The sequence below is a fragment of the Podarcis vaucheri genome (assembly GCF_965113315.1).
Source record: "Podarcis vaucheri genome assembly, chromosome: 2".
Classification (NCBI taxonomy): Eukaryota; Metazoa; Chordata; class Lepidosauria; order Squamata; family Lacertidae; genus Podarcis; species Podarcis vaucheri.
The window spans coordinates 75760830-75775483 of record NC_138760.1 but is presented as its reverse complement, the minus strand read 5'-3'; the positions used below and the strand labels follow the sequence as shown (position 1 = coordinate 75775483).

The window sequence follows — 14654 nt, the reverse complement described above, 5'->3', positions numbered from 1 at the left end:
TAACCAACTGAGCTATCCAAAATCCTAAATGCTAAAGGCAGAAGGCTAGAAAGCCCTGCCCAGGAGGTTACACATGGCCCTTTAGATTCCTGCTATTACCCTTGCATAATTCCTATATCGGATTTACTCAGTCAGTGAGGGTAATTCAAACTTACCTCTACAGCAAAGAGGACTCGCTCGCTTCTTGCTACAGGAAAGTTGATATTGTCCGGAATCCCATGGGTAATCTGGATATGACCCTGCAAGCTCTTTTCTGTAATATGCTGCATGATTGCAGCCAGTGAGTAGTTTCTGTAGATGCACACTTTCTGTCATGGATTGCTACCATGTAGCTCACTGCTACTTGGAGCCATGTATGATTTTAATTCCTTTAACCATGCCAGTAAATTAAAGAAAAAAAAACAAGGATCCACTGGACTCCTAACAGCCCAAACAATCACTTGACTACAACCAATACACAGTAAAAACGAGCTGCAGCAGGAGCAAAGTTTTTCTTCAGTTGTTTCACTAGGCTTGTTTACACCACGCATTTCATCACCAGAAAGATTCTTGTGAAAAGCTCAATCAGGCAATCAGAATGCACACTAATTTTCAGTCCAACCATGGAAAGACAGTCACAACAGGATAGCTGTATATGAACTATTGCAGCTACTCAAATATTCATTTCTCTGCCAGCACAGAAAGCACAGAAAAGGAACAGCCTGGATGAAATGTCTCAAGAAAGCAACTTGACTTGACAGAAAGACATCCTGTGCTGTGTCTTCTAAATTGTGAAAGGAAACAATGCTATGGGAAATCTGCCAAGGTTCTTCCAAGAAGTTACAGCATGTCATAAAAAGGATATCAAGGGACTCTTCACCATGAATGCCGAACACAAAATAAAAGTGATCTATAAAAAACTGAAATGTCTCCACACTTGAAGTCCTTGCTTTCACTAAGATTTTCTAAGAAGCACATTTTTTCCTATGGCACAAGATGCATAGAGTTTAAGGCGTCAATGAATAAGCTACAAAATGAGATGATTTTGTTTAAGAATGTTCCAACCTATATGTGAAATACAACAGAATAGTCTTAAACATATACAGTCATACCTCGGGTTACAGACGCTTCAGGTTGTGTTTTTTTCTGGTTGCGGACCACCGAAACACAGGAAGTACCGGAACAGGTTACTCCCAGGTTTCGGCGGTCACGCTTTGCGCATGCGCAGAAGCACCAAATCGCAAACCGCACATGCACAGACGCAGGTTGCGAACGCTGCAGGTTGCGAATGTGCATCCCGCATGGATCATGTTCGCAACCCGTGATTCCACTGTATAAGAACTTAATCATCTTCATGGCTACAACCTCCGCCTCAACAGTAGATCTATTATCATCACCTCCAAGCCTTCAAGAGCTACTAGTTCTTTTAGGAGAACAAGAAGAGTCCCCTGCACACTGCTTATATACTATCAATCTGCACACAAGGGACTGTGCACAGGGCTATTTTTCTGCTTTACTGCAATGCATTGTTTTGGCCTGAGGGAAGCAACTGTACATTCAGTTCTTACAACTGTGTTCTTTATTAATAGGCTTGCATTATGAAAGTTCTATGCATAGTTGTGACACCCTACTTTAAGGCAGGGAAAGTTATCAAAGACAGCACTCAGATGAATGGGCCAGGGGAGGCCTAACACCCTTCTTTATAAGACATGGCCCACTGACTTATTTCTGAAGTGAAGAAAGTTTTATGAGAAGCTATGCCAATATTTCACAGTACACAAACACTTAGTCTGTATATGCTAGCATTGTCAAGTGAAGCTAATATACCCATATAAGATAGTGAACAATGACCAGTCTGCACCCTGACACTCACTGCTGGTGATTTGCATATTGCTTGGTTTTTGCACTTATTGAATAATGAAATTAAAGGGAGGGGGACATAAAATTCACAAAACTACCAATATGGTGGGACTTCCCTTGGACACTGCCATTCTGTGTCTTAGTATGGTCTTAGTTGACGTTCTGTCAAGACAGGAAAGGGTTTTCATACTCTCTCATTCTGGCAATAACTAAAATACATCCCTGTATCATCAGAAGCAGGGCTTCATTCTTTTATATAAGGTATGAAAGGATGATTTCAACCAGAAATGTTTTTTGTAAGTTGCAGCATAGTAGGCTGACCCGCGCAGCTGTTACCCTGGAGAAAACCTGATCATTACTCCAGTACCCCAAAGAGGAGGTACAAGAATCCTTCAGAGCATCTCTCCAAGAGATTAGCTTCTTACTACTCGACTTAGTGTGTGCCAAGGGCAAACAGCATGTCCAGTCATGCTGTAGTACAAATAAGGCTTAGAAGCATGCACTTTAATGCCACGTATATTATGTGGGAAGAAAATTGTTCATGTTTCTTTGAGCCAGGGGGTGGTGCCTAATGCCTTGAAGGGGGCAGTAGTGTGACTGTTCCTACAAACCCTTACTTGGACTCTGAGAAAGTTGAGAAATGTCCCTTAGTCACAAATACCACTTCTGGTGGTAAAGCACTGTACAACTTTAGATTTTGGGGGGATATTGGTGGCCCTACTAAAGACCCTCCTGGAGGACCCATTTTAATCCAGGACTGGTTTGGGGACAGAATTGGCCTTGGATTACCTTCTATGGGAGAGATATAGGGGAAGCACAACCCTGTTGTTCTTGCTTGATCTCTCAGTGGCTTTTGATAGCATTGACCACGGCATCTGATTAGAGCAGCCTTTCTCAACCCTGGATCCCCAGATGTTGTTGGACTACAACTCCCACCATCCTTGACCACTGGTCCTCCTGGCTAGGAATGATTGGAGTTGTAGTCCAACAACATCTGGGGATCCAGGGTTGAGAAAGCCTGGACTAGAGCATCTCCAGAGTTGGGGATAGTATTTTACCATGATTCAACTCCTACTTAGGGTGGCAGGTTCAGAGAACAGCATTAGATAACCGGGTTGCACGGTGATGCCTATCAGTCAGGGCTTGTGAACCTTCTTCAGCCCAGTGACCACACTGACATAGGCCACCCCTCTTAAGGGTCACATACCAGTGACTTGCATGGTCAATGTATACAGAGACATGCTACACACATACAAACCACACAAACAGCACACACTCACGACCATGCCACTACCCAATGCACAACTCATTCCTCCCCCTTGCCAAAATGCTGTGTTTCAAAGAGATTACTGCAATGTGTTATACAAGGAGCTGCCTCTGAAGACTGTTCAGAAAGTCCAGCTGGTGCAGAATTCAGTGGCCGGGGTGCTCACGAGGGCAAGTCCATTTGAGCATATTGCGCCAATCCTGGCCCAACTGCATTGGCTGCCAATTAGTTTATGGGCCCGATTCAAAGTGCTGGTTTTGACTTATAAAGCCTTAAATGTCTGAGGACTGCAATACCTCAAGGACAGCCTCTCCTCATATAAACTGACCCAGACCCTGTGATCATCCTCTGATGCCCTTCTTCATGTGCCTCCTCCATGAGAGTGGAGAGGTCCAGAGAGCAGCAACTCAAGAACAGACCTTTTCTGCAGTGGCTTTCCAGTTTGTGGAATGCTCTCCCCAAGGAGGCTCGCCTGGCACGTTCATTATATATTTTTAGATGCCAGGCAAAAACATTTCTCTTTAAACAGGCCTTTGGCTGGTTAACATTCTATGTCCTTTTAACTGTGTTGCGGGAGGGGGCTACTGTATTAGTTTGTGTTTTTGTTTTAGCATTACAGATGAATATGGTCACTATTTAGTGGTCATATTACTACAGTGGTACCTCAGGTTACATACTCTTCAGGTTACATACGCATCAGGTTACAGACTCCGCTAACCCAGAAATAGTACCTCGGGTTAAGAACTTTGCTTCAGGATGAGAACAGAAATCGTGCTCCGGTGGCGCGGCGGCAGCAAGAGGCCCCATTAGCTAAAGTGGTGCTTCAGGTTAAGAACAGTTTCAGGTTAAGAACGGACCTCCAGAACAAATTAAGTACTTAACGCGAGGTACCACTGTACAGCGTGGACACCTCTTCCAAATCCCACAGCAATAAGAGGTTCCCCTAACCAGAGAAAGAGGACAGAAAGCCTCTTTAGTGCAATCTCAGCAGGATCCTATATTGATATAAGATTTTGCTTTACAAAAACGACTGCCGAAAGATTAACAAGAGTGACTAGAGAAGACAGAAGTGTAAAAGCTACATGGAAAGGACTGTTGTAATCTCTTGGTTAACCAAACGACTCCCCCTTTGTACAGAGGCAAAATATGCAACACAATATTGCCAGCACACGCAATCCAATTATGCAAAGATACGATCGCCGAAGTATTTACACATAGATGAAAGCAAAAGGCAAATATTTTTCTCATGCAATTCTCCTAACATTGTCCAACTTGTATTATGCCAACTTCTCACGTATTTGACCCTAGTGACATTTTTTTAAAATTCCATTATATTTATGTCCTGTTTTTATGTCCTTTTTTTATATACAACACTGTCAAAAGGTAGCTTTAAAACAATGAAACCACCGCAAAACATAAAAGAGTATAAGTAGCCACATTAATAGGACACAATAGTCAAAGATTAAAAGGTTAGTGGGGGGGAAATGGCCTTAGCTGTGGACCTGCATGAAAGTAGGGAAGGAGTCCAGAGCTTTCACCAGGGACAGCATTCGACCATCTAGGCACTACCAGAAAGAAGGCCCTATCTCTGCTGCTCACCTACCATACCTCTGATAGCAATGGGATATACAGACAAGGGCTTTTTACTGTGTCTTTAACACTCAGGCAGGAGAGTATGACACTTAAAATATCCTGGTCTTAGTCCCGCCCCCGTTACAAACTTGTTTCTCAGCTCAATTCAGGTTGATTGCACAGTGGTACCTCGGGTTACAGACACTTCAGGTTACAGACTCCGCTAACCCAGAAATAGTACCTCAGGTTAAGAACTTTGCTTCAGGATGAGAACAGAAATCGTGTGGCGGCGCAGCAGCAGCAGACCCCATTAGCTAGAGTGGTACCTCAGGTTAAGAACAGCTTCAGGTTAAGAACAGACCTCCAGAGCGAATTAAGTTCTTAACCTGAGGTACCACTGTATTAACTAAAGCCCTCAAGGGCCTATTTTTTCCTTGTTGATGGTGCACTCCCTCAGGAGTAAATCTGCTATTTAAGAGGGAAGGCACATGCTAGTAGTGAGCGAGCAGGAGCAAATAACTGACAGAGCCAGAGAAAAAAACTGTTTTGGATTAACTAGCCCAGAATACCACTGCCCTGCTTCAATTTTCACCATGGCTATCTCAGATTAAAATTCCCAATCCTAAATGCCACTGGGGAAGGAACAAAAAGCAAGAAAGGAACTGGTGGGGGTGGAAGAATGGGCCATCTTCAGATGATGTCAGGGGCTGTGCTTACATGGCAGCTAATGGAGATGTTGTAAGATGGGACAAGCTGCATTATGAGATCCCATCCTGAAGACCACTTTTACCAGTGGATGAGGCTGCCCACCTGTCAATCATACCTCATCACCATGGCATCAGGTGAACCACTTAGCCCTGCTATGGCTGGGGATTGTCTGCACAATGGAGTTCCCATTGAGAAATCCTAGCCACTTGGTGCCAACAAAATTAGCTGCAGGAACAACTTGTTGTCTCACACTGTTTTCCACAGTAGTTCCATAGATATTACAAGGATACCCAAATAAATGCTCAGTCTGAGACCTCAGATGCACACAAATGAAGCTCTTTACTGGAAAAAAGATATTGGGCTGTAACTTATGATGCCTTGTACTAGTGGAAAGCGCTTCTGCTCATGCAAGTTGGGCCACCCAGTTTTTAGTATTTCCTCCTCCCCACGACAGCCTTCCATGCCATATCCCACGTTTTCAAGAGAGTTCCCCAACCTTTAGGAGCAGCATAGAAGGCATGGAGTGGAGCTGGCAGGATCAATCCCAAAAAGATAATGTACCCCTCTATGCACAATCATGTGCTTTCTGCTAGTGCAAAACCGCTGCTGGATACTGCAGCTAACAAGTGAATGTGCCACAGACTGCACATAACAAGTAAAAGAAGAACTGCAAGAATTGCAGCCACACACTTCACCAACCTTTCTTCCCAATAAAGTTCTCTTCCTTTTATGTCACAACTGGTCAAACATATCATAGATGAGCTGCTGGCCTCAATGTTTCATCCTTAAGTCAATGCTCTAAATTGACTTAAATTGCCTGCACACCATCAGTGGTTCATGGACCACAGTTAAGAACCACTCTTGGCAAAGGGCTTCAAACTTAACATGAATCAGGCCTCACAGGAAAGGTAAGAGAACATATTTTGTGGTTCTTCTACAGTTCCTTATCCAGCTCATTCTAATGATTTATCAATGATCCAGAAAATGGTAAGAGAAAGATCTGCCTGTGCTTACAGCTACTTAACTACTGTGAGAAATTGAAAACGCTTATCAATTTGGTTTATGGAATTTATATCCTTTGTATTACAAGGGCTATAACTAACTTGAAATGGATCACCCAACTCAGGCATAGCAAATAAACCTTGTAACACAACCTTGTGTCAGCTCAGTTGTTTCACTGACTGGCAACAGTATCACGACAACTATACTAATGCCATCATCTAATACAAATATTCTTCAGTTTTCAATCACAGGTAATCTATGCTTAAAATAAATGGCAGACATTGGCTATTTTAGAATAGGAACCAAGACAAGGCAGAACTGGCAGCATTTTAATCTTCCTCGGCTCCTGGTGACTATAAAGAAAAAAAGCGCATGAATACTCTGGATAGCTGAGATTTTGAAAATTAATACAGGTTGCTCCCTCTGTCCCACACAGGGAGCTAAACATGTCCTCAAAACGAAATAACCTTTTGAAATAATTGAATTCTTCAATTTAAAAAAATGGCATAGTAATTTTCTATTAAGAAGAAATGCTAAATTCTTTCCTTTTCAAGGCTGTTGTCTGAAGAAGGAAGGAGCCAGTTCATTAACTCTGAAGTCATTTTGGTAGTGAGATAACAATTCAGCTTCGTGTATGCAGGCGATGCAAACTCGATAAGACACATTACTTTATCCACCTCTTCCCTACCTAAAAAGGCATCTCACCCCAAATGGACAGCAGCAACATACTAACAGAGAAAGTGATGTCAAAACCAAATGACAAGACAACTGACAACAGACCACCATGAAAGTCATGGTATTACAATTTTACAAATATCACACAGTGGGTGTTCTATCAGTGAGAACAGGAGACACATTCAATTATCGTTTGCTTTACTCATTTCTCTACCCTGAATTAAATGGCAATGCACTTGCAGCAACAAGAGTGCCTGGAATGCCAAATAAATCCCTCTGGTGACAAGGACAACAGTAACCCTGTGGATTTCATCATCATCAACAGATCCTGCTTAGTAGCCCCCTGCTCCTGTCGCCTTGGTGCCTTCACCGATATGGCCAGACACTGAATAAATTTCTGGGCTTTTCTCTGTATCTTAATAGGAGAGGTTCTAAAACTCTCCTGGTACATTAAAAAAACCCACATATTTTAACTGGTTTTGCTACAGCAGTCCAAACTGGCAGAAGACAGTACATTGGGCATACTTCCTACATTGGGCATACTTCCTACAAAAAGTAAAGTAGCTTTTTGAGGGTGAGGGGTCTTCATGTACAATACGTCAAAGAGAAATTCTGCCCTGATATAGAGCACACACCCACACACACGAACTCTACAGTTAATGAACAGGCAGAAGCTGAACCTGGTCAATCCTGAGTCAGAAAGCATCCAAAAATTATAAATCAAAAGTTGATCCAAAGGAAGGGAAGGGGCTCTGCAGTATGCCCTCTGCTTATGTTTGACGGTTAACCTTGTGCCAGTGATTTTTTGAGCCATATGTACACAAGAGCCACTGCTCAGATTAATTTGGGACTCTCTGCGGAATAAGAAGCTTTAATGGTGGGAAGCTTGTTTGTGGCTGCACGGCTACTGGAAACAACATCTGAGGTTGCTGCAGCTTAAGTGAGATGAAGAATAAACAGGGAAACTGTTTCCAGGCCACTGGTGAAAGAGACATGTGGGTTTTGAAAATAAAACCTTGTTGGTGGGCAGCACTGTGGTAAATGCCAATCATCTTTAACACAAATCTAAACTATGCTACCAAAACAGCTAATCAGATCTCTGTGGGAAGCCTGCAAGTTGAACCTGAGCCAAACAGCACTTTCCCCACTTATCACTTTCACTAACTGGCATTCAGAGGTATATCGCCTCAGGTAGTTGGGTTAACACAGCCATTGTATCTAGTAACTATTGATAGCCTTATCCTCCTTGAATTTGTCTAATCTTCTTCTAATGTCATCCAAATTTGTTGCCATCACTTCCTCTTTTGGGGTAGTTATCTTTTGTTATCTGTCCAGAATAGGATGAACTATATAATGGTATAAATGCAAATAAGAAGAAGAGAAAAAGTCCTAGCTACAGTTCAGAATAAAGCTGCAGACAGACTACTGGAACAGCAGCTATGAAATGCTGCTAAAGGTATAAGGAATTCTTATTCCAAAGTAATATTTCAAATTCAGTCGTGATTGAGAATTTATGGAACATCTGAAAGAGTTAAGAAACAACCCCCCTACCAAGAACTACAGAGCTTATGTATGTTATGTTTTACATTGCCAAGTCACTTTGAGACTTTTTAATGTACAAAGTGACTGATAAATGGTTAATAATAATGAAGTATCATCTTCCTTATTGGTTAAGCCAATTTTGAAGAAGGAAAGCAAATTCATATTCTGAGTTATAATCAGGCTTATATATAGTGCTGCCCTGAGTTTTTGAGCTACGGGGGGACAGTAAACAAAAAAAGGATGGGCAATGCCAATATCTAGAAGGACAATCCATAGATTCTACAAAAATAGGATGCTGTCAGAAAATAACTACAACATTCAAATGGCTGTTTTACTTTAATATGTATAAACAGGTACCTGACAGCTGTTGGAACAGGGAAGCACTCTGGTCATTATATCTGATAATCATGTTATGAGAACAGATTCGTGGCGAGGATTCCTAAATTTCATTTCTCAAATTACTGGGTATAAATCATCACATTTAGCATCAATCTGTTCACTGAGATTACCCAGACACAGTGTTTCCAGCTTACATTATTTTTGTGAGAAAATCACTTCTAGAATCGTAGCAGCCAGAAACTGGAAGACATTTCTCAAGCTGGATATGAAGAACTGAGTAACAAGAAATAAGAATTTACTATGTAAAAATAGTTGAGAATTTGATCAATTTCTTAAAAGTGGGGGGAAACATAGGGCTTATTTTCTAAAATTTTCAAGCCATGGGTATTATTGTAAGATCAATTTTCTGTTATAATTGACTACTTTTTATTTATAGCGCTCTCTCTCTCTCTCTATATATATATATAAACACCTAGCCAAAGATATAATTTGGAGCTATGCTAGTGACTTTCTATTTCTAAGAAAATGTTAAGACATTCAGATTAACCAGGTGCAGCTGGAACAGGCCAGACTTCTCTTATGCAGCTCCAACTTGCATAAAAATATAAATATGAGTACTCAAGGAAACAGACAAAGCCCGCCCCTCCAACCAGATGAAAACACATAGACAAATGAGGCATGCAAATTGGATTTTTCACTCAGAGCTGCATATTAGTGGTCTAGCCCATGAATACACGTAGAGGGGTGTGTGTGAGTCTGCACTCCCAAGAGCATATTCAAACATAACTATTTTGCTTAGAGGAAGTACAGATTTTCATTTTACTGTACAATCAAGAAAGTGAAACATCTGACATTAGCAGTTTAGCTACTGTCACTTGAAATCTACCACATATACAAGCTCATAAGAACAACCACCAGAACTGGAAACCTTTCCTTAACTACCACACTTAGAAACTATCAAGCCTGCAAAGCATGCACAACTTGAGAGGCAGACTATTTAGGGAAAAAATGAACTTAAGTTCTTTCTGTGGAACATTAAGCCTCTCCAGATTTCTGCAATACATCAGCATATTGGCTGTTACGCTGTACAGTTTTTTTGGGGGGAAGACTTTCTCTGAATCTTTATTTTTTAAAAAATCACTAGGTGTCAACCCTCCCCACAAAAATATTCTTCTAGCAGCATTTTCGACCGAAGTGTAAAGCAACCTGGTTGGCTTCCATGCAGGCGATGGCCTCTTCCAAGAGGGAAAACTCCACGCAGATATAGCCATAGTCGTAACCTGGGGACAGCATTTAAATACAGACGGGATTTGCGTTAGTGCCAAAAAGCCACAATTTCAGTACCCAGTTTCCCCTTCCCTTCAGCACACACCCATTTACCGCCACCCTATGCTCCCCATAAAACAAAACAAAGGCAATAGTTGGTGCTTTTAAAAATCTGGTCTTAAACATTGTAAAATTCAGTAGGCAATGTGGGTTTCCATTAAAAAGCCAACAAAAGTGTAAAGGGCTCATTCTCCTAGAAATTAAGGAGACACTGAACACTACAGAGTTACACTTATTAAAAAAGCATAACACCCATCTCAAAAGTCCAGGCAGCAGAGTCTGGTTTCAGTGGCATCATTTCAACCCTTGTGAAACCAAGAAGTCAAAGTGTTTTTGTTAATTTTTTACTACAGTAATAGTATTAGTCTCAGAATCTTTTTCACCCCAAGTGAAGATTATTTATTTAACCCTTTTGATTTTGATTTTTAAACTGATCTAATGCAGTTCTAAAACACTGCAAGGAAATTAACAAGACTACCCTAAAATGTTAATGTTCCTGTCTTCACAGGTAGTCCAAGTTAAAGGACAAGCAATTATTTTTTTGGAGGGGTCCATTTGTAATCTCTTTAACCATATTGTAAAATGGTTAGTTAACCATATTCCACTAATAGAATAGTATTTTCTAGTGATGAAAGTTATTTCAAGAAGCGATGCACCCATCTGCCTGAAACGGAGGCCAGAAGGGTACATAAAGATGTCCTTACCTCAAAATTATCAAGGATTCATAACCATCTAAATTAATACCAAGGCTTACTCAAGGGAAGATGTGTCACTTTAAGCAGGGAACAGTGTGCAAAGTTTCCAAGGCTGAAACTGCAAGAACTGGTTTGCAATGGAATAATTCACAATGAAACAAAAATAAAACATTTTGTTTTGACTGCTTCATCTACTCAGATGCTTCAGTTCTTTTCACAAATAATACGAAACATAAACATTATGTACTAACTCTGTCCGATCTGGTACTGCAGATAGAACAAATTAAGGCAACAGAAGGCCTTGTGTAGCACAGATAAGTAACTGGCACAGGAGTATGAATAGGTTTTGTTTTTGTTTTTTCTTTAAAGAAAACAAGCAAACAAATACCAGAAACTCTATGTGACACACACACACACACACACACACACACACACCATCTTTGTATATCAGGAGATATCCACCTTCCTCTGCCATGAAATCACTGGAAAGATGCTGTGTCCTAAAACTAGTTTGCAATGCTTCGGTCTCCTTATCACTCAGCGCTGAACTTTTTACAGGTAGCATAGGGATGTGTGATATAAGAACCTATGGAATTTGGCTAAGGTGGGGGAAAGAAAGAACACATCAATTACTGGGGGTTGGAGGATCCAGAACATTTCTATGCCATCTGGTGGGATTTTCTTTCTTATGCTTTGGACCTTGATGATCAAGATTCACCATCTACGTCAGCTCAAGACATATGGATGACTTGAGTTATATTAGTTTCTTACCATTTCCTTTTCTTACTATTTATTGCTTCTTTTGCTTTCTATATACTATGATGTAATACCCTGCTAGTGCACTTTTGGGTTGTTAATAATGTCAATGATGATTATTTTTTAAGCAGCATTCCATAATGTACAACATTTATCCATATTGTGATGTCATCACATTGTATGTTGTGTGTCCATCCCTAACCAATATTATTGGTGGCGGCTGTTAAGCAAATTTACAGCAAGAGGATGTCATGACATAACTTGCTACAGTACTGAAGAGCAGAATATTTAAAGGAGACGTCATATTCAGCAGTATCCCCATGTCACTAATAACTTAAATTTTGGCTAACAGTGTTAGATTTTATCTATTTCCTGGGGGAGGACTGGGGACCAGCAGATTGAGTAATCCCCATGCCCATGTATCTGGAAGATAAACTGCTGAATTCTGCACAATCAATTAAGCAGCTTTATAAAGGTTTCTTGAAGGCAAAACTACATTTTATTTTATTTTTATTTAACAGAATTTATATGCTGCTTGATTGTAAACAAAACCTCTAAAAACAGTCTCATGCTATCTGTCTACCTACTTATAGTGTGAAAATTTGCATTCTAGTGAAATACGTTTGCAAGCAGCAGATTTTCCTCTGCCTCCACACACCCCAGCAATACAGCTGCCATATAGGTAAAGATACTAGGGGAAAGGATTGTACAGATCTATAAATTTCCAATTGGAAATTTGTGACACATTTTTACCACAAGACTAACTGTTGTGACTTTCTATTAGAAACAAACACTAATGCTGAAATTAATCATATTCTACACAAACGATAGATAATGCCTTCTGTCATTAAATCTATTTTTACTTCCATGTACTGCGACAATCTCCCACTTTAAGATCTTAATAAAAATAAAATGTTTATTTATTAGACCTCTCACAAGGCCAGCAAGAGTTGCATGCAATTTTAATGAGTTTATATTTTAATTTACACTGAAATATGGAAAGTTTTCTTTTATCCCAATAACCCTGAAGTATATGTTAGGTTGGCTTCTCACAGCCTGTCCAACGCCACTTGGTAAGCTTTGTGACCAAGCAGCGATTTTCAAGCTCATTCTCTGCCATACAAATTCAGTACTATCCACACAGCACTCCGAACAGATTTCGCAGCAATTCAAAGCAGGATGAAGATGACAATTGCCTCAAACTTTCTATGCACTGCCTATTTGGATTTTGGTTTAAGCATATTTTTTTAAATTTATTTGCTTATTAACAGGATTTTTAGACTAGGTTTCACTTTTCAAAAATACCAAAGCGGTTCAAATCATAACACACAAAACCTTAAAAAACCCAGTAAGTCACAGTAAAAACATCACAGTAAATAAAAACAAGTTTTCATAACAACGTCACAGTAGCCAACGGCAACAGGAAACAACACTAGCAACCAGGAAAAGTTCATGGCAGGCAACATGCCACCTTCAGTGCCCACCAAATCTGAACAGAAAAAGCGTTCTACAAGGTAAGCGCCACAACAGAAAAGGCCCTTCTCCAGGTGCCCACCAAATAGATATTTGTAGGTTGAGCCGCAGTAAGGAGGGCCCCTTCAGCAGACAGTAATGACTGGGTCAGTCTATAGGGGATATCCATGTCTTGAGCTACTCAGGGCTTTAAAGGCCAACACTAACAGCTTAAATTTGGTTCAGTAACTGATCAGCAGCCAGTGCAGTTCTTTCCACACAGATGCTGTGGGTGAAACAGGAGACTCCACTCAGCAGTGTAGAAACCATTCTTCGCTAACTACAGATTTTGAACCAAACCTAACAGCAACCCAGAGATTGCATAATAGCAATCCAACCTAGAAGTTATGAACACATGGATCACAGCAAGTAGTTTATCCCCATCCAGAACCCATTGTAACTGATGCATCAACCTAAGATGGTGAAGGGTGCTCCTTACCACAGAGGTTAGTTGAGCCACAGTAACCAAGAGCACACCCAGACTACGTATCTGCCCCATTTTAGGGTAAGCGCAACATCAGCCTCAATTCCCAGACCCAGGAACCACCTATGCACAGTGCCTCAATCTTGTCAAAATTCAGCTTCAGATTACGGGCCCTCACCTGGCCCACCACTGCATTCAGACCAGTCTATGTCAAGTACTAGACTAAAACACATCAGAGAACTAATTCATTGCTCCAAATCTCCTAATGACCACTCCCAACAACGTCATACAAATGTTTTGGATCATGGTAGGGGCCTAAGGTTAAACTCTACAATATCCATATGTTCCCTATTTGGTCTCTTCCCCACTCCATACTAGCTATTTTTTTAAAACAACAAGTTGTTGTCAACAACAACAACTTGCTTAGTTTGTGCTCAGAGGTTCATGGCAGGGAAAACCTCAAAAAAGTGTTATGTTAACTATACAGCGGTATGAATTTCTCTAATGGTGACTATCATGTTACATATCTTTCTTTCTAAACACATATTTATCAGTCATCACTGATATTTGAGCTTATGGGTATTTTACATAAAGGTTCAGATTGGTCTATGCATTATCGGCATAGCAGATTGCTGGAAATGGCCTCCATACAATAGCTTACACTTGACTATATGTAACTCACCATATCATTTTTAATAAATTGAGAGATAAGGATTGAGTTCAGACATAATGGTTATTGGCCAGAGAATTGATCACATGACTGCACACTCCCTCCTAGTCCCTTGGCTTGCATTCATAGAACCTGGCTTATTTAAGCCATAATTATCCATGATATCAACAAAGAAAAAGAAACTGTGGTTTAATCTCTTATTTAAAAAATAGGACATGAAATTTTGTATGCAGAAATTACATCACATGTAATTTCTATGAAATTGAAACCATGGAACTGTGGTTTGATGAAACAAATGGAATATGGCTCTGTCTTAACTATATTTCA

At 40.5% G+C, this 14654-nt stretch overlaps 1 protein-coding gene across 3 annotated transcripts in view; it reads right to left on the bottom strand.

Moving 5' to 3' along the window:
* RBM6 (RNA binding motif protein 6) overlaps positions 1 to 14654 on the bottom strand; it is a 53837-nt gene that overhangs the window by 26856 nt on the left and 12327 nt on the right. For all 3 annotated transcript variants that reach the window (XM_082214488.1, XM_082214489.1, XM_082214487.1), the window contains one exon: positions 10151 to 10224. In XM_082214488.1, coding sequence (XP_082070614.1) covers positions 10151 to 10224 — 74 coding nt within the window. The remainder of the gene's footprint in view (positions 1 to 10150; positions 10225 to 14654) is intronic.